Source organism: Hibiscus syriacus, unplaced genomic scaffold (assembly GCF_006381635.1).
Source record: "Hibiscus syriacus cultivar Baekdansim isolate YM2019G1 unplaced genomic scaffold, ASM638163v2 tig00116976_pilon, whole genome shotgun sequence".
NCBI classification, from domain to species: domain Eukaryota; kingdom Viridiplantae; phylum Streptophyta; class Magnoliopsida; order Malvales; family Malvaceae; genus Hibiscus; species Hibiscus syriacus.
In genome coordinates, this window is record NW_024063500.1 from 924,214 (window position 1) to 951,713 (window position 27,500).

A 27,500-nucleotide genomic window follows, 5' to 3' on the forward strand; every position below is an offset into this window, starting at 1 on the left:
CATGCGCATAACTCGACTTATAAATACATAATCAGACTAAGGGTAATACCCTTTTAATTTAAAATTGTCTTGAGTGGCTTGTCTTAACTGATTAGAGAGCCGTTTCGACGATTTTAAATTAAAAGTGTATCCCAAAAGTGAAACCAAAAAATTTGATTTGTCACCTAAAATTTGGGAACGAAAGAAAAGGAAATGTTCGTTTATTTAAATTTATCGAGAAAATGTTGTTATAACTTTTAAGATCTGGTCTCGATATTTGTAAATAATCGAACATTCTTTATCTTTCTAAAACGACTTGGTAATTTCAATTTAATTTATTTGAGTGCTTTTGAATGTTTTCAAATTTACATCTTTGTTTTATGGGATCAAAAGTCAAATTAAGTTCGAATTTCTAAAGTTCATTGCAAACACATTAATTAATCGACTAGGTACCGATTTAGGGTGTTGTGGGGGTGCTAATCCTTCCCCCACACGTAACCGACTCCCGAACTCATTTTTTGGTAACGCATACCTCAATTTGTTGTTTTAATTAAAAGTAATTTTTATTTAAAATGACAAAACATTTTTGGGTGCCCAATCACACCCTAATCAAGGATTGGTGGCGACTCTTCGAACCATTTTTTTTATCATAAAGGAAATCTAAAATTTTTCGAAACGAGAGGTTTTTTTAAATCGCATTTGTTTTTAAATTAAAAATCAATTGAAAGAGGTAAATTAATAATTAATGCGGTTTTTAAAATTTCACCTTTAAGAAAAATCGTTTCGACAGCTTGGCGACTCCACTGGGAATTTTTTTTAGAGAGTCAGACCGATAGTCGATTAATTAATTGTCTTTGCAATTGAAAGTTATAAATTCATTTTAATTTGGTTTTTGATCCCTTGTTTGGTTTTTAATAAGTTTTGTTTGTATTTTGGTTTTTTAATTTAATTCGATTAACAATTAAATAGATGTACTGATCTGTTTGCTAATGGTTTCAGAATAATTGTGTGTTTTGAGATTTGATTTTCAGTGTTTTTATTGTTTGTTTTTCGCTTTTCCTCACACACTGCACAGCTGCATTTTCATGACATGAGCTAAAACCCCGCTCCGTCCAAATTAAGTAGGAGCGAGAGACTATGCCCTCGTGTGGTTTTCACCTCCGCATGGGATAGTGGATTGCTCCTGGAGCTTACGCCTTATGGTCCTCGTGATGGTAATCACCTCCGCATGGACATAAGGAGGTGTGTTCCCTCGAAATTGAACTCGATCCCCTAAAGCCTGTGATGGGCCAGGATTGAGGGTTCGACAGCCCAAGGGGGCACCGACAACGACAATTCGAGAACCTATTACTTTAGAACCGAACCCAGCATATAGTGAACATAGAGCCCGAACTTAGGTCGAGCCTAACCCAAACCTTAAGAGTCTCGTGAGAATGGTACACAAGGAAAAGCTTTTTGAGTCATTTATTTTCACTTTTCGAATAAATACATGCGAACTAGAAATCATGCGGTTAGGTTTATTTGTCAAGCAAGCATGTGAATTAGATATTATGCGGTTAGGGTTTTAATGTTCAAACAAAGCATGGGGGTAGATATCATGTTGGGTAGGATCTACTAAAACATGATTGGGTAGCCAACATGTAAGGGTAGGTTTTATTTAATGATTATGATATTTATTATCTTGTTGTTGATATTATGTGTAATAACCCATTTTTTATCTATGTCTATTTTATTTTGATTTTATTGCATTCGCATCTTCATGTCATCACAAGGTGTTAATTCGCAAGTGATTGACTAATAAGAAGGTTGGTCATACTGAAACAAGAAATTCTTAACCATGTAGTCAAAATCAGGAGGTTCAAAGATATTCAGATGATCCATGAAGAAGGACATCCGATGAATGAAGAAATCTGAAGCTGATTGAAGACTTCCTTTAAAAGAGTGAAGGCCAAGATACCTTCAGAAGATAGATACAGTTACACCAAGGATAACAAGACCCTTCACAAAGACATGAGACTACTTCATATTGAAAGTAAAAATAGAGACCTCAAGATTCAATTTAAGGAGCTGTCATCAAAGGTGATAAAGTACGCCGACAACTTTGGGTGCAATATTAGATTCCATGAAGAGTACAGCTCAAGGAAATGAAGAAATGAAGAATCACATTTATATTTTGACTACATGGTGTACTGAATTCTTGTTGTCTAAATGAAGGTTGTTCTATGGTGGTCACTTTTGGAATTAACACCTTGTGGATTTGCATTTGCATTTGCATTCTTATTAGCATTAATTTATTTATTTTGCTATTGTTGCTTGTTGTCATTTTGTTATCTCATTTGTACTAACTTGTTTCTATGTTGTTTTTTTTCTCTTTGTCCGAATTGCATGATCATGACATATTCAAAAGGTGTTGATTTGTGAGTGTTCATCATAGTAAAAGGTTTTCATGACGAACAAGGGGTTTCGTGATCAAACAGACTATAACACAGTCGAGAAATGGCATCCTGAGAAAGCTTCGAAAATAATAGAGAGTTGCGCACATAAAGATCATATGTCTAATGAAGAACACAATGAGATAAGAGAGATAAAAAAGCAAATGTCCAAGATGATGGATAGAATAGATATTTTATCCAAAGGAAGAGAGACTTCTACCAAAGAAAAGAAAGAACTCAATGAAAACAATCTCGAGGTGTCAGATACGCAAAGGACTATTTTAGAACCTGCTGATTCTAGCCAAAATGAGAAACCACGCATAATCATTATTCGTATCAACAAGTTGTTTGGAAATGCCAAGGAAATAGTGGCAACTATAGAAGTTCATAAGGATGAAAAGAAGACATGCAGTCCAAACTCGTTGGTGTTTGATAGTCTATTCCCAACATCAGGGGAAATAAAATTGGAAACTCCAATTCAACCCAAGTTGAGAGGTGGATCTCGTTGTGATTCCATCCCAATATCATATAAGGAATTGTATGATGAACTGTTAGAAGCCCGAGAAGTGGCACCGCATTATGTGAAACCTTTGCAACCTCCATATCCAAGTTGGTATGACGTCCACGTTTGTTGTGAATATCATGCTGGGATTCAAGGACATTCTATTGAGAATTGTTCCACCTTCAAACGTCGAGTCCAACTTCTTCTAGATCATGGAGTATTGGAGTTTGAATTGAAAAGACAACCCAGTTTGAAAACAAATTATCCTGTTGAGTTTGAACCAAAAGCGACCAAGGGTAAGAGTATCAGTGAGAACATCCATGAAGAAAATTGTTTGCCAAAATACGAAGCTCTGATTCGTCATTTAAGAAGTGAAAATAATAAATTGAGCAAAGAGATGGAAGCCATGCAAGATGATTTTCGAAGGATCAGTCAAACTTTTAAATTTGTTGGTATAGGAAATGTCCCAGAGGAGTGGATAATAGGGGTCACTAAACTTAAAAATGATGTTGAACAGTTGGGAAAGAATTGCAAGATGCACGAAGGTCAAGTTGAGAAGTTTTCTCATAATTTAAAAATTGCAGAAAAAAGACGCAATATAGTTGTTGATAATTTGGGAAGATATCAGACCGAGAATCAGATGTTGAATAAGTCTATTGCCAATATGGAAATTTCATATCAACGCCACAAGTGGGAGAATGACGCTGAGATTGAAGCCGTTAGAGCCAAGAACGAGAAGTTGATGAAGATAGTGGATGATTGCAGTGATCTTATACAAGAGCTTCATAACCACAATGACTTTCTTATAAGGAAGATTCAACAGCAGTGTCTACAGCTCCGAGAATCGACACTCAAGATAGAGAAAAGAGACAATGTCATGAAAGAAACTATGACCCAAGCAAGCAATGTGGCTCAAAAATGGGTTGATTTAGCTGGCTTTGCAAGAGAATTGAAGCATATTGACAACTCGACCCCCGAGTATGAGTGGAAATTAAATTGGCTTTTGAAGGAGATAGAAAAGGTCGGAGTGAAAGCTGTCAATTATATGTAAAGTTTGTTTTTATGTATCGAGACCTTTGTGTTCAATGAAAGTTGTTTTAATATGGTCACTCTGGAATGACACCTTTTGTATTTGCATTTGCATTACATGTATTTATTTAAGCATTTTACATACATTAATTATAAAAAACACAGAAATAATTTATGGAAGGTTATGTGACAGTAATAACAAGATCTTTCATTCATACTACTTCTTCATCATCGTGAATAAGCAAATGGAAGCAATGGAGCAATCTCATAAGGGATCACAAGATCAATTGCAAGAGCAGTTAGTCGGGTCACAACAAGATACAAGGAATCAAGCATCGGGTTCTTTGCAAGGCGTATCAAATCAAATGATCCAGGTACTGGTACCACAGGCTGCTGGTAAAGAGAAAATGAAGGATAAAGGAAATCAATCTCATCAGACTGGAACATCAAGAGTGATAATTTGCCCTGGAGCATCTAACTCAGACCTAGGGATGAGCCTCGTTAATTTTGAGCAATTTGAAAACAAATTCAGGTGGTTGAATGAAGCCATTAAAGATATGAAGGTTGTTAATGCCCCTCACAAGGAGTTAGAAGCTAGAGAACTCAGTTTGGTCTCCTGATTTGGTCATCCCACATGAATTTAGGGTGCCTAATTTTGAAAAATATGATGGCACTAGTTGTCCCCTAATTCATCTGAAGATGTTTTGTAGAAAGATGGAAGGGTACCTAAATAATGACAATCTGTTGATTCATTACTTCCATGATAGTCTTGCTGGGCCAGTTATAGTATGGTATAACCGTTTGAACAAAGAACAGATCAAGACATGGGTTAACTTAGCTGATGCTTTTATGGGGCAATATCAATATGTTAAAGGCTTAGCCCCAAAATGTCATGACCTTCAAAGGATAAGAATGAAAGCTACTGAGAGCTTTAAAGAATATGCCCTAAGATGGAGAGGAGTGGCAGCACAAGTTCAGCCTCCTTTGTTAGAAGAAGAAATATCATATATGTTTCACGATTCTCTTCCAGCTCCTTTCTTTGAGTTAATGTTGGGAAAGTCGACAAATAACTTCAAGGATCTTATGAAAGCTGGAGAGTTAATTGAGGATGCAATCAGCAAAGGAAACTTGAAAGACACTTCTAAAAAACCAACCGATCAAAAGAAACAAACTGATAAGGTGAATGAATGTTACGTCCAGATCTCTCAAAATCGTAAAAGAAAAGGGGTAGCTGGTTACTCGAGACGTCCAAAGAAAGTCTCAAGATCGAAAAATGCTTTAAAAGTGTTCCAAACTCCTATCTCAGATCTGTATCCCCATTTGATTGAAGGTCAATACCTCACACCGAGGCCAGTGAAGGTGCAACCAGACCCTTCTGCTCATAGCTATGATCAAGATAGTGTCTGTGATTTCCACTTGGGGGCATTGGGACATTCTACTGGAAACTGTAGGCCGCTGCTAAAGGAGATAGAGATGCTTGTGGCTAATGGGACGTTAACAGAGGAATTGGTGGAACAGTGGATGACGAGCTCGAGTGGGGTATCAAAGAGCAATATGTAACATCCGTTTGAGTTAAGTGCCACGACATTAGATGGGTAATGGGGCATCCTAGGTAGGAAGAGATCATTTCATTCTATTATGAAGCTTTATTCCATTTGCAACATCATGTTTGAACTTGTTTTTCATCATTTCTCAGTTTTTTTGTAATGATGTTTAAATAAATTCATGTTACTTTAAGGATGGTGAGCATTGAATCAAATTTGCAACTTGATACTATTTGAATATCAACTGAATTAAAAAAACTCTGTAGATGGTCAGAGTTATTGTTCTTTGACAAGGTGACATGATTGAAACCTGATAAAACAAGGACCTTGACCTTATCCCCAGAAAATACAATCGAAAACTATACCATTTTCTTGCAAGGACAGGTATAGCCTTATTCTATCATAAGGATAAAACAAGAGGCTTGGTATTCAGGTATGTATACGAGCGGACAACATGGGGCATCTTTTGTGTATAATGTTACAAAACCAACTATATTTCACTTTTGTTGATGATGTTCAAGGATGATTATGATCTTTACAGATGGAATAGTCAGGTAGGTGAATCTAGTTTAGGTCAGTTGCTTGGAAATTGAACTCTAACGATGAGATTTTCTGACTTTCAACAACACCTAGACTATGACAAGTTCTTCTTGACAAGCTTAGGAAATTGGATCCGTATACCCAGATTATAATATTATATGTATACAATAAAGCTTGAGTTATCCCTCTAGAGCAATTGGTTAAACGCCCCGGCTTTATGGATATAATTCAGCTAGCCTGATAAAAATGATTATATTATATGTATACAATAAAGCTGAGCTATTCCGCTAAAGCAATTGGTTATAGAGGAAACTCGAAAGCCCTGGCTTTATGAATAGATTATATTCAAACCATGACCTTGATCGGGTACCTGGCAATTCGGTGTATGCTCCACTGTGATTGTCAAGTCAAAGACTTTGTGATGAGATGAACCCTTCAGCTAGCCCGATAAAGGAAAATTACAATAAAGCTGAATTCAGCTAGCCAGACAATGGCAAATTTTATGAATAAGGAGTTTCGGTAAAGATGGACTAAGGGAGTTAAGGAACACCTGTTATAGTCAATTTCACACGAGCACTCAGAAATTTCATTTTTAGACCGATATTTCTGCACTGCCTTTGTTAGAGGAGTCTATGAAGCTTGAACAAATGGAAGATTGCAGAGAACTGAAATAGAAGTTTTCTAGAAAATCTAGTAATTGATTATGCTAGTAGCTCCATTTTGTCCGTATCCGATTAAAAATACCAAGCCAGAAGGAGGGGCATGTTGTGATGTTCACAAGGACCGAGAAAGAAATGTAAGTTTGTTGGCCGAAACCTTAAAAAATAGGAAGCCAACCTGAAGCCAACCCATCAATTTTGACACTTGTCAAAGAGTTATAACTCTGAAAAATTAAATAGTTATTGATTCTTTTGATATTTTTTGAACTCATGTTTATGATTTGATTTGATTGTGAGCCTGAATTAAGGGGTAATATTTTATAAAATTCTTTCATTCTTTGATCCCTATAATAAGAGAAAAGGGAAAAACATTTTCAAACATGTCATTTCAAGTGTGAAAGATCCTTGAAGCTTGTGAGACTCATTATTCCTCTATTGGAGAAAAGGAATAAGCAATGCCAGAACATGAAGCATTCCACGATCTTGAAGTAGATGGTCCAAGAGAACAAAATGAATGAAGAATGAAACTTATAACATTTCCTTGTGACGTTGTCAGTAACCCGCCAAGAAGAAGATGGTCTCGTTATTCAGAATGGGCATTTATCACAGCTTGTATAAAATGCAAGACATTTTGTTAGAAGAATTGACCACTTTTTAAGTGTTTATGACAATGCGAAGAGACGCATTCAAGATACTTGACAATACCACTGTGAAGTGACACCATAATGAGAACATTCAAGTTAGGATATGTTGGGCACAAAGAAATCCATGAGTACCCACTTTGGGGGCATGACCAGAAACCCAGATCATGTTGGGATGACAAGATTTAGACCAAGAAGATATTGAGAATGAGTCTCACAACTTGAAATGTCAGGGGCAGACCGTGAATTTGAGCAGAGCTTACCTTGTAAAGCAAACCAACCGAGCATCAATCAAAGGTAGAGTCCTGAAAGAACAATTCAGAAAGCATAATTGAGCCAAGGACGAAAATGGGGCAACACAGTCGTATTTCTGACCATAGCAAGAAGTTGAGAAAGAAAATTTTTTCTCCGAAATGAAGATAAAAGACTGAGACGACAAGAAGATGGAAGAAGATCAGAGGACTCGTCAAAAATGCAAGTTGGAAACTATGAGTTGTTGCATGAGCGTCTAAAGCAAACCCTTGAAAGAATGATCAAGTAGAAGAAGATCGAGCTTGCCATTCTGAAGCCAAGTAAAGATTGATTCAACATTTATGCATTCAAGAAAATATCATTTGCATAAAAGAAAATGTATTACACTAATACATTTAATTGCATTAGTGTTTCATGTATAAACACATGATTTTGACAGATTTTCCAGTGAAAAGATAAGATGCAGGATGTTAAAATCTCGACGATTGAAAGGGAGAAGTCAAACTTTAAACGCAGGGAATCATGTTTAGAGTGGCAGAACCTGAAGAACAGAGAGGTCTAATCCACAGAAGAAACATTACTCTGAAGTGATGACCATCAAATATAGAAGAAAAACAGGGATGTTCGTGTATGAAGAGAGGAATCACTCGATTAAAGTGACTTGTACACAGGAGATTGGGGCAAAGTCAAGCCTTCACGGAAGAGTAGTGAAGCAAATCCATTTGTAAAACTTCACCGAAGAGTAGTGAAGCACCATCTTAAGCCTTCACGGAAGAGTAGTGAAGCAAATCCATCTGTAAGCCTTTAGAGCAAGATGATAAGTCCTTCGGGCCATCCATAAAACCTTCGGGTAGGATGTTTTTACATGAATTTGAAAATGAAAATTATGTTTTAAGAAGATGAAATTTTTGAAAACGAAGAATGCGATTTTCAAAATTTCATAATTTATAAGTCCGTCGGGCTATCAGTAAGTCTTTCGAGCTTGATGTTTAAATCCTTCGGGTCATCTGTAAGCCTTTAGAGCAAGATGATAAGTCCTTCGGGCCATCTGTAAAACCTTCGGGTAGGATGTTTTCACATGAATTTGAAAATGAAAAAACGATGTTTTGAGAAGATGAAACTTTTGAAAACAAAGAATACGATTTTCAAAATTTCACAATTTATAAGTCCTTCGGGCCATCAGTAAGTCTTTCGAGCATGATGATTAAATCCTTCGGGTAACTGGTAAGCCTTCACGGAAGAGTAGTGAAGCAAATTCATCAGTAAGTCTTTCGAGCATGATGATGAAATCCTTCGGGTCATCAGTAAGTCTTTCGAGCATGATGATTAAATCTTTCGGCTCATTTGTGAGTTTCTTGTAGGATATTTTCACACCAAGATGATAAGTCCTCCGGGCCATTTTAAGCCTTCTCGAGTACAAAAAAGTTGATCAATTGATTAAAAGAAAATGCGCACGAGAAGTCATTAACAGATGCAAAGTCCCAGGAAACGATAGGTTCAGATGGCAGTTTAACCTTTGAAGTTGAGCCTTCATGGAAGAATAGTGAAGCAGAATCACACCAGAAGATTGTTCGAGTTCTACTCCCTGAAGTAATAGGGAGCAAACCCTTTTTTTTAGAAGATTGTTCGAGTTCCGTAATCCCTGAACAAGAGGGAGTGGACCCGTCATTTGAAGATTTTTCAAGTTTCAGTTATCCCGAAGTAATAGTGGAATGGTTTAATCGTTTGAAGTTCTCATGACCGGACAAATTCGATCATCTTTTGATCTTTGCTCTATTCTCATTACATGATAATGAGCAAAGAGGGGCAGCTGTAGATACTCGATTTGTCCGGGGCTAGGTTGGAGCAGACCCGAAGCATACCAGTTGAAGGCCCAACTCAAGCCCAGTAACCCTGCAGAGCAATTTCCAACCCATGTGAATACTCCCTGGAAATAAAAAAATTGGTTATCGGGAGTTAACAAAAAAAAGGGTTTCGGTTTTCATAGGATAGAGGAGGATTTAAAATTGGAGAGTGGGCAGTTCTCAAAAAAAAAGGAAAAATGAAGCATTACTGGCATTGGTAATTTTTTCAAGGCATCACAAACAAGGAAAAGAGGAGAACACACAAAGAGAGGGGGGAACTGGCAGAGTCTAAGAGCCAATCTTCTACTTCTCAAGAGAAACCCGAGTACTCTTTTCCATCTATTTCTCTGTCCATCATTTATATTTCTTAATCTATTTTAGCTTCGATTAGCTTTCGCTCTGCTTTTATGAGTTGTGTTTGTTACGATTTCATTTCTTTACGACGAACATTCTTCTTTCTTTTCGATGTTTTAGCTACTGGAGAGAAATGGATTTGAGTTTTACTTGTTGGGTTTTGTCTTATTTGCTACATGACATTGCGTTTCGGTGATATGTTTCCTCATCATTTTATCGATTTACATTTTGCATGTCAACGATCAGTGTGATGTATACGCTTGTAACCACATAAGGCTGGGAAATTATGAAATCTGTTCATATTATATTCTTTATCCCTCCCGGGTTTTTGTTAGTCCAGTAAAACACTTCAAGCACTCTTTACCAACTTGTAAAATACTGGCTTGAAAACATGTTCTACTATATTCTTTCACTGTTAAAAAATGTGCATGATTTGTCTTATATAAACGCATTTTGTTTTGATCCTGTGTTCTTTTCTTCCCCACCTTGCGTTTTTCTGAGTCTCATTATGCATATGGGTTCAACTCTAGAGAATCTAATAAAACCTTAATGAGTCAGTGTTACTAGGATAGCTTTGTTAAGCTTTCAGTCAAAGAGTCTATGTATTGGGACTAGGGAGGTGACTGTGTCTAGGCTTTTGAACTGTTATTTCTTCAAAGAGTATTACTCGAGTAAAAATACACTGGAGCTGACGGGTCTATGAACAAGAATGAAAGTAAGAGCTGAGGCAGGATAATGAGGTTTAAAAAGTACAGCTTTTCATCGTCTATTCTAGTCTTTGGAGGAAACAATGCTTGGGAAATGGGAACTAGCTATCATGGAGTCTGCTATTGTGGAATCTCGTTCATAAACCATAACATTTGGGTCACTCTTTTGGTATGGAAACATGTCAGGACTCTCATACTGAGTTGGTTTGGGCTTGGTTCTATTTCTCTCTTACTATCTCTCTTTATATATATATATATATATATATATATATTGCTAGTTACTAAAAAGTAACAGCTTAATTTTTTTTCTCTCCTCGGTCATTCTTAGTATGCGATAATAAAGTATTAGTTGACACTTTGTGTTCTGATTTCCTTGCTTGCCATGCAAAGTTTCATATTTACATTGATGAAAGCAACATATCATCTTTCTACAGACATTCTTGTTGGGATCTTTGTGCATATGGTTTATATATTTTGCATATGTATTTACGAACTGCATGCATCATTTTGCACAACTTGCATGATATTTTTAATCATAATATTTGTTTAATTAATTTTTGCATGACATCCTTTTTGCATAATTTGTATGATGCCCTCATGCGCATAACTCGACTTATAAATACATAATCAGACTAAGGGTAATACCCTTTTAATTTAAATTGTCTTGAGTGCTTGTCTTAACTGATTAGAGAGCCGTTTCGACGATTTTAAATTAAAAGTGTATCCCAAAAGTGAAACCAAAAATTTGATTTGTCACCTAAAATTTGGGAACGAAAGAAAAGGAAATGTTCGTTTATTTAAATTTATCGAGAAAATGTTGTTATAACTTTTAAGATCTGGTCTCGATATTTGTAAATAATCGAACATTCTTTATCTTTCTAAAACGACTTGGTAATTTCAATTTAATTTATTTGAGTGCTTTTGAATGTTTTCAAATTTACATCTTTGTTTTATGGGATCAAAAGTCAAATTAAGTTCGAATTTCTAAAGTTCATTGCAAACACATTAATTAATCGACTAGGTACCGATTTAGGGCGTTGTGGGGGTGCTAATCCTTCCCCACACGTAACCGACTCCCGAACTCATTTTTTGGTAACGCATACCTCAATTTGTTGTTTTAATTAAAAGTAATTTTTATTTAAAATGACAAAACATTTTTGGGTGCCCAATCACACCCTAATCAAGGATTGGTGGCGACTCTTCGAACCATTTTTTTTATCATAAAGGAAATCTAAAATTTTTCGAAACGAGAGGTTTTTTTAAATCGCATTTGTTTTTAAATTAAAAATCAATTGAAAGAGGTAAATTAATAATTAATGCGGTTTTTAAAATTTCACCTTTAAGAAAAATCGTTTCGACATTAACTTTACATTTTTAAGTGTTATGTTTCCTTTTATTTATTTTAGTAACATTGATGTATTATATATTAATATATATATATATATATATATATATATATATGGTATAACACGTGAAAATAAAATATGTATATAATTGTTGGTAGTAAAATAACATTGCATGATATTTTAATCATAATATTTGTTTAATTAATTTTTGCATTAACATCATGTTGCATAATATGTATGATAGCTTCACGTGCATAACTTGATCTAACCCCGTCTTTGTCACTAAAAAATTTTGATTCTTTACTTTAAAATTTGGGAGAGAAAGAAAAAGAAATGTTCGACTATTTAAATTTGTTGAGAAAAGGTCGTTAGAACTGACCTAAAGATCTAGTCTCAATATTTTTAAATAATCGAATATTCTTTATCTTTCTAATGACTTGGTAATTTTAATTTAACATATTTCGTTGCTTTTGAATGTTATAAAATTCACATTCTTGTTGTTTTAAGGGATCAAAAATTAAATTAAAATTGAAATTGTAAAATTCATTGAAAAGACGTTAATTAATCGATTAGGTACCGATTTAGGGCGTTGTGGGGGTGCTAATCCTTTACCATGTGTAATCGACTCCCGAACTCATTTTCTGGTAATACAAACTCCAATTTGTTGTTTTAATTAAAATTAATTTTTATTTAAAATGAAAAAACGTTTTTTTGGGTTCCCAATCACACCCTAATCAAATATTGGTGGCGACTCCTCGAACCATATGTTTTTTTATCGTAAAGGAATTTTCAATTTTTTTTCGAAACGAGAGTTTTCTAAAATCACATTGTTTTTAATTAAAAATTCAATCGTAAAGAGAATAATTAAAAATGATGTGGTTTTCCAAATCTTGCCCCCACGCTCCCCACACTTTAAAAATCGTTTCGACATCAACAACATCAAGCTCAATAGTTCAACAACCAAATTGAAAAGGAGCGGGGAAAGAGGGCAACCCTGACGAAGACCCATCGCAATCCGAAATTTATCTGAAGGAGAGCCATTCACCAACACCAAAATGGAAGCCGTAGAAACGCACATTTTCATCCAAGATCTCCATCTCTGACCAAACCCCATGCAATCTACTAATTTCAATAGCAAATTCTAATGAATCATACGCTCTCTTGAAGTCAACCTTAAACGCTACTCCTTGAAGACCTTTCCTCCTCCAACAGTCGATCCCCTCATTCGCGATAAAGGAACAATCCGTGATTTGCCGACCCAGAATGAAAGCAAATTGTGAAAGGCCAACTACTGCATCCATACATTGTCTTAATCTTCTGGATAACACCTTTGACTAGATCTTATAAAGTCCACCCACAAGGCTTATTGGTCTAAAATCCTCGACATTTTTCAAACTCGATTTTTTCAAGATTAATGTAATGAATGAATGATTTGGTCACTAAAATTAAAAAAAAATCAAATCCCTCAATTAGTCGATTGTAATAATCAGATCATTGCCGTTAAACAAAAAAGCAGTATGATATGTAATAATAATGAAAAATACAAATATTTTAAATTAAATTAGCATGTCATTAATCAATTGTAACAATCAAGTCATATGCAATATAAAATCTAGTCGTTTATGGTGGTTGATAAACCACAAATTTCATTATAAGATTCATCTCAATCTCCTCATTTGATTAATCAAATTAAGTTCTCAATAATCTATCTCAAAAGCCATGAAATCATCCTCAAAACATACAAATTTCTTAAACATCTGTTTATATCATACATCATAAGATGACCTCACAATATATTCTTCTTCTCACTTGTGTAAAAGACTTAACTGTTTAGATCGTTTAATGGAGCCCTCGATATTCAAGAATCTTGAAACCCAAATAATTCATTTGTAACAAAATTAATTAGATATTACTTTATAATCACTTTTAACTTAATTAAAAAAATTAATGTCTATTTGAGTCATCTTCTAAAACAAAAAATAATGTCTATTTGAGCTAATAATAAAAAAATTTATATTTGAGATTTTAACGGTAGAATCATCTAATTATTGCAATCAATTAGTCGAAGTGACTTAGTTATGATTTTTTTTAAAACGATGAAAGCTGAAAGGATGGTAACCATGATTTTCCTCATTCTTTTTTTCTAATACTTCTTTCTTCATCAACATTTACCTCACTCCTGTTACTTTATTGACCTGCGCCATTGACACCAGATACGAAACAAGCACAAAAAAGGGCCAAAATCAATCCAACCACTGCCTATTCCCCATAGATTTCGACTTTGAAAGATCCTGAACCTTTCTACTGTACTTCACACCACTCATAACAGATGATAAGCCTTGGAACAGTTGAATTCCCCTAACAACAGACAAAGGTATCAATCTGTACACCATCTATGTCAACCCTGTAACACTCGAAACCAGTAAAATTGAGATATAGCCACTGCGACAATCGATTTTATGGGTTGGACAGACATTGGAACACAATATATGGCACTGATGACAATGTTGTAAACACCAATGAATATCAATGTGGTGCCTAGGTTAAGGTCCTTGGCTACAGGTGCCCAAGTCTCGCCATGGCGCCATTCGATTCTGCCCATATGGATTTAAAAGATAAGTTTCTTTTCACTTTATGAACTATGTTGGTTGATGAATGAGGTGTTTCAGCTTGGGTTTTAAAGGTTTTGGGGTTTTCAGAATCCATGGCTTACAACTCATACCAGTGATGATGAAATGTAATGGGACTAGAACATTAAATATCCATATTATTTTTTTAATTAGTTTGAGGTGATTATGAGATAATATTTATTCATAATCTTTTTAGACATTGAAAATAAACGTATACACATTCTACATATATATTGCTCATACCTAAAACTTATAAAAAAATAACTTCATTTTTATTATTAAGATCACTCAATGAATTATGACCACGATATAACTTTAATACAGTGATTTGTGCAAGTATCGCCTTTCTATTGACATTTTATTATCACGTTATCAATTGCAACATCAAGGGGTAAACCCGTAAAATACATACATTAAATACTAAAATATAAGGATTAATTCACAAATTTAAATTATATGAGATATTCTATTTAGATGGCAAGAATGGAGGATATCCTTAACCTTCCGATGCAAGATCCTCCTTGCACAAAATTCTCTGCTGCTCACATGACATGGGTAAAAGTAGAAGGTGGTCGCCAAAGCGGTGATGATATTTCTCTAGTCCCTTTTTCTAGAGTAGATGATTTTGTAAAAGGGAGTCGTCTAATGAAGAATGTCCTGCTAGCTTCCGCATTGAGTCGAGGAGGAAGAAATCTGAATGAAGTATTACCAAACCAAGGGTTGATAGATATCTCAAGTATACGCTGTATGATGCAAATGGAACTCCATTTAGTAAACAAGACTGCTTGATTTTATGTTCCTTTGAAATAACTTACTGATAATACCCATGAGAGAAAAAAATGATGAGAAAAATCTGATAGAAATCAACAGCTACTTAAAGTGATTCTCTTTTTCAGGAAGTCTTCACTGTATACTGTATAAAACAATAGAGTCTTAACAGATGAAAACTTAGGTTTGCTCATTACAAATAGGAACTCAACCTTAGAGCTCCAGCTCAGAGAGGTACGATTGTAGTTTAGGGGCATGTACTAATCATACATCTTTTGAAATTCGACCGGTCGATCTAACTTGAAAATTTTGACTCAACCCATAGCTCTGATACCACTTAATGTAACCCCCTCAGACCGATTCGGGTAACCCAATCCGATATGGAGTGTCACATTAGGGTCATCGGAGCGACCCACCATAAAAATAACAGAAAATTTAAAACTTCTTAAACATGTAACTCATAAATCATTTATCAGTATTCAGAAATAAAACAGATTTTCAAACTCGTATATAAAACAAAATACAATTACATTCCCCCTAATCACATGTACCATACTCTGCAAACAACGCCGAAAGAACTCCTTTACTGATGTCGATAACTTCATTGATACAATTCTTTTAACCTGAAAAGGTGAGTAACAGAGTGAGCTTCGGAAAGCTCAGTAATACAAAACTACCAGATGATGCTGAAGAACGTGCAGATACAAATAAACATATATTTCCTTATTGGTCCAGATATTTACAGATCTTTATGCTGAGCTGAAGTCCCATTGATATTTCAGATAATATTCAGTTTAGATGGAAAATATTTAGGATGTTTAGGTTCAGGAGATCAGAATAGGTTTTCTAGTGTGTTCTCACAAAACCATGTAAAAATATATAGATTTAAAAAAAACATATATATATATATACCCCCATCCGTTCACATCATAAATGTGTAGGTTCCCCAGAGCCATACACCCAACCGCACATGCCATTTAGACTCTGAGCACAAAGCCGAGGAGTCTGCAGATAATCTTCCTCCAACAATAAACCCCCCAGATAAAACATTTCTCTATCGGTAAACGGAGATATCAGAAATCAAAACAGAATTCATATTAGATATCAGAACAAAATCCAGATCAGAAATCATAACAGAATTCAGGTAATGTATCAGAACAGAATTCAAGTCGGAAATCATATAAAATATTTATATGATTAGGGAACACACCAGAGTTTACAGATATTATTCAGAGGTACTGGATAATCTTATCAAGCAGAAAAACATAGATCTTCAATATGTCGATAGAATGTTGGAATTTAGAATCACTATTGGAAGAGTTCAATAACTGATGGAATCATCAGTTGTTCAGAATGTGACTTGAGCTGATAAGGAAGAAATGAAGGTTCAGGACATTTACAGCCTATGTCGATTGATCAGATTATCGAACAACTCTTAGATGAATAGTTCCCAGAACTAATGCTTGTCGATTGGTCAATTCATTATTCTTCCAGAGTATTTACTCTTTAATACCACAAATTCTTGTCCATAGATCATTTTCGGAATCATCGTTGAATAGATCTTCCAGTGTCTTTATTTCATTTCCATGCTTCCACAATATCATGTAATGCTAACGTACTTGATTATTTTGTTCATAACCCATCGTAATTGTACACTATGTAAACTCATCAGAGTTTCCAGACTTATCAAAATCACTTACTAAATCCTCAGTCATTGAGGTTACTTAATTTATTTAACAGTCAAGTGTATCTCAGTTACTTCAGAGTTTTTCAGAGTAATTCGGATGTTTTTGAATTTCGGATAAGTATTGTACTTCCGTTCAATTCAATTTGGTCTTCTTGGTTGATTTTTCTAACGAATATTCACTTCTGAGTACCGAATGCGATCCAAAGTTGAGCTGAGCTGGTTACTTCCAAAATTATCATCAATCCAAACTTAATGAGACGAACCAACATTCAAGTGATACTTATATCATTCTGATAATGATATAGCACTAGCATTGGTTGACCACTTAAGCTGCGTTCCATAACTTTTAATAGCAGTACAACATCCGTGTTTATTTGGATTTCTAAATTAATCCAAGACATTTACTTATTCTAGGCCATAAGGGTATTTTGTTCATTTTGGTGTTCAGTTATATTCCATTCATTTCAGAGCTCGAGGATATCCAATCATTCCTGAGCTTGGTGATATTCTTAGTCATTTGCATTCTAAGGGTATTTTGGTTATTTTACATATCCAATGTATTACAATCATTTCCTTGCGTCTGATCTTATTATCGAATTCAAACCTATCACTTATTTCAGTCATTTCGAACAATTCTGTCAAAAGAACACCCCCGATAAATTGTTCTTCAGGTTTTTACTCATAACTCGGATATTTTCTGGTCAAGTGCCTTCTCAGATTCTACAAACAAAATATCAGTATTTTTTCTACACTAAGTTAGGATCTTAACAATCAAATTCGTACTTAATCGAGTTAAGTACGAATCCTCAAAGTATTTTCTCATTCAGGGTCAACTCGGACTATTTTACCTCTCAAAGGCATTTTCGTAATTTCTTAACCAGATAATTTCGGTATTAACTCTTAACCAAATAATATAATTTAGAGATCCTATGATTAATTACTTTCCCGAATATTCTCTGATCTTGAAATGATTCCCTTAACAGACTCCTAGATTCTTGCTCAAATCCTCTTGGGTTAAAAATCAGTTATTTATATTTTCTAAGCAAAACTAGCCTTTCTTATGCACATCAGTAGTTTTATCAGATCAATATGTTTTTAAAAACCTCTTATCCAACTTCCATAGTTAAATCTTGTATTTTTATAACATAAGGTATTTTCTTAATTTTACCTTACTCGAGTATTCTCATAATTTCTCATCCAAGTACCTTTAACATTTAACATTTGATGAAATAAATTATAAGTTACAGATCCAGGTTGATTTCTTTATCATTGAGCACGTAACTTGTAATTTAATTCTAACAATCCCTCAATTTCTTATAAAAGTCATCTGAACCATAATCAATTATTGAACCTTTTTACCGTATTCAGATCGAGTGTAGAAATTAATTAACTACACAAATGAGACCAACATTATCTTAATCATGCATTTATCAATATTCACATGTTCCATAAAGCATAAAGAGGTAGTAAAATACTATCTCGATTTTTGTGCCATACTGGTCGACCATTTAAATTCCATTCGAAGTCCTCGATCTTTGATTCAACTTCCAATATTTTCCTCTCGATCCAGACCATCAAAATTACTATCTCATATCCAAATAATTTTCCTCGCCATAAAGATAGCTTATTAGAATTGAAATAATAATTTGGAAACCCAATTAGTATAATAGAATACTTGTGGCGTTACTATAATAATTAATCACTAAAATTAGGGACTGAACCGAATTAATTTACATTATTGAGCCATAAACTAAAACTAAAGGAAAGTATGAGACAAAGTCAAATTCTTACCAAGTACTCATGATGAAATTTTCCACTTTCTTTTTAAAACACCACCCACGTGATATTCCTTTGGGAATCATAACTCCATTTGGCAAGTAATTGGTGTGTGGGGCATTGCCACATAACCCACGTGATTTGCTCCTTCATCCTTTCAGTTTTGAAGGCTCAGACATTGGACTTTCCTTTGCTCAAGTGATTGCATCGTCCATCTCTTTTCTCACTTCCTTCTCCCACGTATCATTTCCTTATTCCTTATTTCAATCTTTCATTAAGCCTTCGTCTGTCTCTTGTCTTTGTTGTAATCACTCAAATTGAAGTTGATATCGTATCAACTCCCCGGAACTTGATTGCAGCTCAATCATGTACTCTGGCGGCAGCATGGTAGTGTCAATTCCTCCTAAATATACTTGTTTCCCACAACCCCATATAGGTGATTCCCACCGGCCAGTTCTCCGGTAAAATATGACGCCACGATACTGTGAGCTACGAAACCTCGACCCTCGCCGGCTCTTCCTCGGTGATGGCTTTATCCTTGGAGTTGGAGCCCACCTCATTAACGCTATTAGTTCTCGATTCATCTTTATCCATGCGGTTAACTTCTAAATTAGATCCTATTCCTAAGCAAGCTTCGGTGTGAAAATCATACCCACCACGAAAACGAGTCATATGCCCAAAACTCTCCGTGTATATACTGTCGCCGCCACAAAAACCATAAAATTTGCCGCCGCCGTGAGGAAGGTTTTCAGTAGGAACCATGGTCATATTCGGAAACCCAAAAACACAAAATCAATGGTATGTAAACTTCCATAAGTGGCAGTTGAGGAAAGCTGCAGAGATGAAGCGGTTGCAGTGTCTGCTTCCATTCCTTGAACCCACCAACAGATAATCCCCATAAAATGATTAAATATTGAGCAATGATATGAGGTTACTCAACCACTGCAATCATCATCCAACACTATATTATTTTGTATATATAATTTCATTTGGACCATTCTGCTGGAAACAATGATGGATACTAGCCGAAAATGAAAGCTGGAAACAATGGATTACAGCAATGCCATTATCATAATTTAATCCCATCACACCCAACAATTTGTCCACTTCAACCTAATTCATTATCCTCCATTTATTTAATAAAATAATGGTCTAATAAAACAATTATTTTTCAACCAACTTCATATTTAATCTATAAAAAACATAACCCCTAAATTGGGATGTTACAGTTTACTATGTAGTTCTTTTTTCTTTTTTAAACTCTTTGCCTAATGAAAACCGGTTTATATATGATACTTCTTGATTTGTTGTTATGATAGTAGTTCTTCGAAGTAGTCTTCAATTCTCATCATAAAATCAGCAGATGTGAAAAACATGTTCTTATCTATGGGAGTGTGAATATTTTCATTCAAGGCTAGCCATCTCAGTCATGTTTGCTAAACTTTTGGTAGTAACATTATTGTAGTGCATCATGTTTTATACGAGCATGCGTGTCTGTGCAAGTACGTTCTACCACATATTTTCTTGCAGTAATGCTTTTTTCTATGTTAATAGCTCATCTTTATGTACATTAAGTAACATCAAAGCTAGTATGGTGATTTTGCAGATACTGGTGTTCTTATGGTCCTGAAGATTACCGTGATTGTGAATCTGGTCTTGGAGATGGCTCAAACTTCAAACCCGCAACGGGAAAGGGAAGCAGGCCAGGGAAACGCCACATGATGAGAGGTTGCCTTTGTCACTTCACTGTAAAACGCCTGTACACATGTCCTCTCCTTGCCCTTATAATTTATAATCAAAGAAAGCATGTAGATAAAACAGGGGCCCCTTGTCATGGGATACTTGATCAGGATGCTGTGGGCACAAGAGATATGTATGCTCCACGAATCTCAGAGGAATTGCGCCAGAAAGTGATGTCCATACTTTATGTTGGAACATCTTTGGACAACATAATTCAGCATCATGCAGAGGTGGTCCAAGGGCATGGGGCCCACACAACCGAGATGATTTTCTCACACGAAATGATGTTCGTAACATGGAGAGAGTTATTCGTAATACATCACATGAACTTCACATTGATGATGCATGCAGTGCAAAGATATGGGTACAAAGGCATCAAAAGCATGTTTTCTGCTTCCAAGATGCTTCTGCTTTAGAACCCTTTATTTTGGGGATACAGACAGATTGGCAGCTGCAACAGATGCTTTGCTATGGACATAATGGTTCTATAGCTTCTCATTCTACCTTTGGCTCAAAGAAACTTAAGGTACACTTTTGTTTATAATTTCTACACACATGTATGCGTGTGTTTAAAGAGAATGATTCAAATAAGCCTGCCAGTCTGAAACAGAAGTGAACTTTTGAGAAAAGAAGAGAGAGATCATAGCTCCATGGATTTCCTTATGTTTTACACCTAGGATTATTGCTGTTTGACAAAATACCAAATGACAAATATAACATAACAGCTGGTAAAATTGCCATAAGCTGTTTCTGGTGTTGTTTATAGAGAAAACAGCCGTTGAAAGAAATTAAGCTGAAACGTGTAAGATAGAAGTTAGAACCTTAGAATGTAGGGTTGTAAGAACCTCAAGTTTCTGTCTATTTACTTGAGAGAAAATAGTAATGTTGTTGCCTGTAGAGATAGTTTGCAGCTTATTTATACTAGTTTATTTATTTGTCTGATAACTAATATAAATAAGACAAATAATAAAATAGAATAATAATAGTAAAACTCCTGTGTCAAATTCTCTATTTGTTGGAGGTTTCTTCATGTTTATTTACAGGGTTGTAATACAAGGACTTGAAATTTAGAATATGATACCACAAAATTGACTTAAAATAACTCGTAAACCATTGACAAAAATCATATATGTGTGTGTGTGCACGCTCCCCTGTGCATTTTATAGAGTAGGAAAGCTTAAGATGAGCCTCTATACTCTGTATCTATAATTCCCAGAGAACCTGTAATTAAGAAATAAGAATACCTTACTCTTGAAACTGAGGAAAACACCGAAGAAACCAAAACCGGTTGTTTTCAAATGTAAAGAAATACCAATGGTAGGATATAGTAATGATATTAGCATATACAAGGTGCTAAATAAGGCAATGGTACCTAAAGATGATAATTTCAGATTTTTTCTGTGTTGTTTTAGTTTTCTGTTTTTTTACGCATCTATTATTGCAAATATATTTGTTGGAAACTGGTCAGTGTAGACAAGTTATGTGGAAAGTCATTATTCCTTAAACCTATGTTTACTTAGATTTGGGATGAGTGTTAAATAAGCGTATGAGCATGACAGGGGTACACTCAGATTTTTTCTAGGTTTTCTACCTATTTGGAGGGACAAAGCTCGATACCTTTGTCCGGAAGTTTTGGGCACAAATACCTAAAGAAACATAGGCTTAAACTTAAGGATGCATGAGTCTATTCTGTTATCAAATTTTGAGCTCAATTATCTTTATCGTGGTTTGAAATGATAGGACCTTACACTGGATGAAAATTCCCTTCATTGGCAGTATCCTCTATCCACTTTACTTGTGTTTGACTCATCCCGAAATGCAATTTCTGTTGCTTGGGTGATTACCTCCTCTTTGGCTGGTCAAGATATTCATAAATGGGTGGGCTCCCTTGCTGAGAGAATAAGCGCAAAGGTCTATAGATGGAGACCCAATGCCTTTTTAGTAGATGATCCTTCTTTTGGGTTTTCAGTCATAAGGTAAATTCTGATACGGTGTTTCTGAATTATTTGAAAATTTTTGATTTTATAGGAGGAATGTGAAATCTAAGTTGCTTACCTGCAGAGATGCTTTCCAGTGCCGGGTTCTATTGTGTGCCTGGCATGTTCGCCGTGCTTGGATAAGGAATCTTTTAAAGAAGTGCTGCAACATTGATGTTCAACAAGAGATGTTTAAGCACTTGGGCTGGATATTATATTCCTCAAGAAGTGTACCTAATGAAATGGATGCGGTTGAAGAATTCATGGAAATATTTGTTGATCAATCTGCTTTTCTGGATTATTTCAAGCGCTGTTGGTCATCGTATATAGGTGAGTGTCAATTGGTTGTTAGCTTTTATTCTGTTGCTATTCTCTTTTCTGCTGCTTATGCGTGAATATCATACTGTGTTTCTAGCAATGTCTTTAATTGCTGATAAACGTAGGATGATGTTTTATGTTTTAAAATTTCTGAAAACATAATTTTTTTGTCTTGCAGAGTCGTGGGTTAGTTGCATAAGGTCACTTCCTGTTGCTGGTCCAGAGCCCCATGCTGCCATTGAATCTTATCACAGAAGACTGAATCACAAACTTTTTAAGGATCAACATTCCAATTTCTGGCCTAGAATCGACTGGTTAATCCATACTTTGACTACTGAATTTCACTCATTATATTGGTTAGATCAATACAGTGCAGAAACCGGATATCTTTCCAATCTAAGAGATGAATCTTTCTTGAGCAATGCTTGGTATCACGCCTTACACATACCGGACGTCGATGTGATACTGGATGAGCAGAATCTCCAGCTTGCAAAAGTCATCTCCCAAACAGACCGAAACCTGGCTTATACAATTTGGAATCCTGGTTCAGAATTTTCTCTCTGTGATTGCGGCTGGTCAAGCCTGGGAAATCTCTGTAAGCATGTCATCAAAGTAGCAATGAATATAAAAACAGGCATGTTGCAAGGCCGCTATTAGCAGCTCAAATTTATAGACAAACCTTGCTTAGTCTTCTGCTAATCCTCCAGATGATCCGGTAGTGCTCGACCATGTGGTCCTGTGTGCAACTCGCTTGCAACAGGATATCAAAGGCTGGGAAGAGTTGTCTAACAGTGGACAACTTCAGCAATTTCCTTCTGAAATTAACTCTCAAATAGAGGATAATAGTCCCCTTTTGGCACGTCCTCATTGATTACACCAGATAAAAATCAATTTATTGAAACCAACACTTTCAACGAGGCTGCAAAATTGTATGTTATCTTCTGACAATCTAGCTTCTCATTCAGCTAAAATGTATATAATCATGCTTTGTAAAGGAAATATAAATTTTAAATCCATGACATCTCAAGTGTGTTATCTTCTGACAATCTAGCTTCTGATTCAGCTAAAATGTATCCACCAAGTATTTCGAGTAACAGATAAAAGAAAAATATATATGTAGATTTATAATTAGACTTGTTTAAGAGTCGGATGTTGAATATGATATTATCTAGTAATCTGCTCTTCAACAAGTCTATTTAAGATACAACGCAAAGCATTACAAAAATGTAACAAAACATTACAAACAAGTAATCATAGGAATATCTTCTTTTGTATTTCTAAACAGTCTGATCTTCGAGTTCGGGATATTCAGGGATAATCTTTTTCCAGAACCAATGTTTTCTCCACAGAAATATCATTTCTTCAATGGGAACTCCTTTGGTTTCAGGCAAGAAAAAGTAAACGAAGACCGTCATCACGGTGATCCATCCGGCAAAGAACAAGAAGATCCCGAACTTTAAATGACAAAGCATTGCGAGGAAACACTGAGCTATGATGAAAGTAAAGAGAAGATTAACAGCAACTGTGATGCTTTGCCCTGCAGACCTTGTTTCCAGTGGGAATATCTCACTGGGTACGGTCCACCCTAATGGGCCCCATGACCAACCAAATGCTAAAACAAAGAGACATATTACAGTCACAACCAATATTGAGTAGCCTTTTGATAGTTCCTGGTTGTTCCCAAATTTCAACCCCAAGATTATGGCAACTATAACCTGACATATAATCATTTGTATTCCCCCACTGATGAGTAAGGCTCGTCGACCTAATCGATCAACTAAGGCGATGGAAATGAATGTTGATCCGGCAAGAACTGCTCCAGTGAGAGCTGAAGAGTAGAGTGAAGCATTTCCTCCGAATCCCATGCTTTGGAACAACACTGGAGCGTAAAACAGGATTGAGTTTATCCCTGTTAAGATCTGAAATGCCGGCATGCAGATCGCCATCACTAGTTGCGGCCTGTTCCTTTTCTTAAGGATGTTTCTGAAGGGATGCTTGATTGAATTTGCTAACTCGCTAGCGTCTACCATGTCTTCGAACTCAGCATCGACTTTATCAGTGCCTCTAATCTCTCCAGGACCTTTCGGCCTTGCACTTTTGATCCCCTTTCAATTAAGCTGTTCGGTGTCTCGGGAAGAAGGCACCCTCCCACTGTCATTAAAAGGGCTGGTATTGCTGCTAGGCCCAGAGACAGCCTCCATCCCCATGGTTCAAGCTTTTGTGTTCCATAATTTACCATGTTCGCCGTAAAGATTCCTAGTGTGGTTGCTACTTGAAACATCATGTTGAGGGCTCCTCGAAGATGAGTCGGTGCCATTTCTGACAGATATAACGGTACAGCCTTCACAATAAGCATGGAAAAAGAAAGACTCAGAAATATCTACCAAACTATATTATATGGCTAAATGAAATGCTAAACCTCAGTCATTGCCCGTGACCAGAAGTAAATGAAATACTCCAATGCTTCAAAGCAATATGGAAAAGGGAAAATTTGTCCATTATTGAAATCCGAATAAGTTTATTACAGGAAGATGAAACAAGGCCATTACCTGGTTTCCGAATCCTATCCCAACACCGAGCATGATTCGACCGAAGAGGAGCATTGCCAGATTTTGAGCTCCGGCATTGGTACTTGCCCCAACAAGAAAGCTGAGTCCCCCACAAACTATACTCGCACGACGGCCATACTTTCTAGTCACAGGAGATGCCACCAAGGATGCAACTAGACCGGCAAAGTATAACGAAGAGGTAAATGCCGCGAGCACTTGGTTGTCATACTTGCAGTAGTTGTTTTCATGTGCATGCTGCTTGCTTATGTACATCGAATGGAAGAATTCCCGAAGAAATCCATCCATCGATGTCACACCGCCTGCGAATCATCGTTATAAAGTCGAAAAGTACATCAGTAACACAAAATTCCATAACCCTTTTTTTGATTGTCAATGAACTTTTCAGGCAAAGCAAATTCTCATGCAAAATACCCTTTCTGGTATACTTTTGTCATGCATGAACCTTTATGTTCATTGACCGATCATTGTTTGATACCTAAAGTAACTAAATTGAATCCCTCATTGAACTCAAACCGAGTGAAACAGAACAATTCTGGTCCCATTTTCAGCCAAAAAGACGCAAAATCTGATTGAAAACATGATGGAACAACAATCTAAACAAATTTTCTCATCTTTTTGCAGAAAGAGAGAAAATACCTGAAATTCCAATGTCATATCCAAAAATTGATCCTCCAACAGCTGCAACAATGCAAGCAATAATCACATACAAAGTGACCCTTCCTTGATACAGCTCGGCTCTCTCCTTGGCCACCCCGGTCGGAGCTAAACCCCCGGCAGGCATGGCTGAAAGCTTTGCCTTTTTACTTTTCCCTCTTAGGAACACCAAAAACCAGAGGAAATATAAAGGGCAAAACTTCTTCAACCTTCTCCTCTCTTGTTGAAGAATTTAAAGCCTGGTTTTAATGTGGTTGACTGAAGCGTTCATCACGCAAGCCCCTGTCAAGGAAATATAATATTCATTTATTTTAATGTACCATCACCACGTGCCAGCAAAAGAAGGGAAAAAAGAAAAGAAATTCTCTCACGATTTTCATTGATTAACAAGTTCATGTATGTATGTATGTATGAGTGAAAAATCAATGGAATTCGTCTGTTTCTGGTAATTACTCATTTCTTGTGAATACCAAGTTAAAATTTATGGTGCTTACTGTTCTGGGTTATGATCAAAATCTACCTTTCTTGATCTTTTTTCACTGAGATAGAAATGAATTCGTTGAAGAAAGTGAAAGTGGAAGAAGAAAGTTGCATGTGGTTTCTATACGAGATAGTTTGAACATAATCTTGGCATGATAATTCAACAGGATGATCCCAAATAATGAAAGGTCTGCCTAAATAAGTTGAGACTTCTGTATATAAAATTGTTCAACGAGTGAGCTCATTTTCTAATTTATAACAGAATTTTCAATTGTAGTTTTACATACGGATGAATTTTCTTTAATTTGACTCGTATTTAGTTGATTAAACTATCGATAGAGTGATAAATGTTGGCTAATGTAAATAAAAACGAAAAAACTTATAAGATTTTAAATAAGATTTGTTTCTATATTAAGTAGATATTGGAGAGATAATTGAGACTTATAAGATCATCGTCTTCGTCATATTTATTGATTTGTTACGTTTTACCTTAAAAAATTTTAAGCTCTAACTCATTATTTTATATAACAAAAACTTTTTTTATATAATTTCTTTATTTCTATTTTGTTTTCGAAAAGAATAAAATCAAACGAGTTCTATTTCTTACAATTTTCGGGATTAGACTGATTCAGACGAGATTATTTTAAGACAATAAATTTTATCATGACACAATAGTTATATTATTTTTTTTCTTTTATTATTATTATTTATGATAATTAATGGTAATGTCTTTGATTTATAACAATATTTATTAATAATAAAAGTTTTACTATTCTGGTAATACCATTCTCGAATAGAATCTCAAAAAATATGCAGCATATGATTCAAATGTTGTGAATGATTTGTAAAAGTGGGATATGGGTAGAAGTGAGTGAATTTGGCAGAATCAGATTGAATCTTCATATTGATTTTCCTTTGCTTTTGAGCTGTTTGTTTTCCACTAGGCTGAGTTTTGGTGCTTTGTTTTTAAGGATTTTGCCCCTATCTATTTGTTTCATCTTTGATTCCATTCTCTTTAAATTTTGTCTGGATTTCACTAGTCTAAACTTTATTAAATTATATATATATATAT

The 27,500-nt window shown here is 35.4% G+C and overlaps 2 protein-coding genes and 1 long non-coding RNA gene across 3 annotated transcripts; 2 read left to right on the top strand and 1 right to left on the bottom strand.

The window, feature by feature from the left end:
* The first annotated feature begins 1,740 nt into the window (after positions 1 to 1,740).
* Positions 1,741 to 25,387, top strand: LOC120192664. The gene is made up of 3 exons (XR_005522794.1): positions 1,741 to 1,751; positions 15,025 to 15,030; positions 25,256 to 25,387. It is a non-coding gene; the product is annotated as an uncharacterized LOC120192664 (long non-coding RNA).
* LOC120192663 lies at positions 20,658 to 23,747 on the top strand. Its single transcript, XM_039195408.1, has 4 exons — positions 20,658 to 20,956; positions 22,207 to 22,406; positions 22,492 to 22,736; positions 22,903 to 23,747. The coding sequence occupies exons 1-4, from the start codon at positions 20,726 to 20,728 to the stop codon at positions 23,379 to 23,381; spliced, it is 1,155 nt and encodes a 384-aa protein (XP_039051339.1). The 5' UTR covers positions 20,658 to 20,725; the 3' UTR covers positions 23,382 to 23,747.
* LOC120192662 (sugar transport protein 7-like) lies at positions 23,992 to 26,221 on the bottom strand. The gene is given in 4 exon segments (XM_039195407.1): positions 23,992 to 24,792; positions 24,795 to 25,065; positions 25,274 to 25,593; positions 25,931 to 26,221. Coding segments are annotated over 4 exon segments (1,527 nt in total). The 5' UTR covers positions 26,076 to 26,221; the 3' UTR covers positions 23,992 to 24,001.
* Between the last annotated feature and the right edge of the window lie 1,279 nt (positions 26,222 to 27,500).

Excerpts from the sequence above, each read along its gene's own strand:
- LOC120192663 (XM_039195408.1), top strand. The coding sequence starts at position 20,726 with ATGGAGAGAGTTATTCGTAATACATCACATGAACTTCACATTGATGAT. Across the intron at positions 22,407-22,491 it reads TTTGGGTTTTCAGTCATAAG|AGATGCTTTCCAGTGCCGGG; the intron begins GTAAATTCTGAT and ends GCTTACCTGCAG. Across the intron at positions 22,737-22,902 it reads CTGTTGGTCATCGTATATAG|AGTCGTGGGTTAGTTGCATA; the intron begins GTGAGTGTCAAT and ends TTTGTCTTGCAG.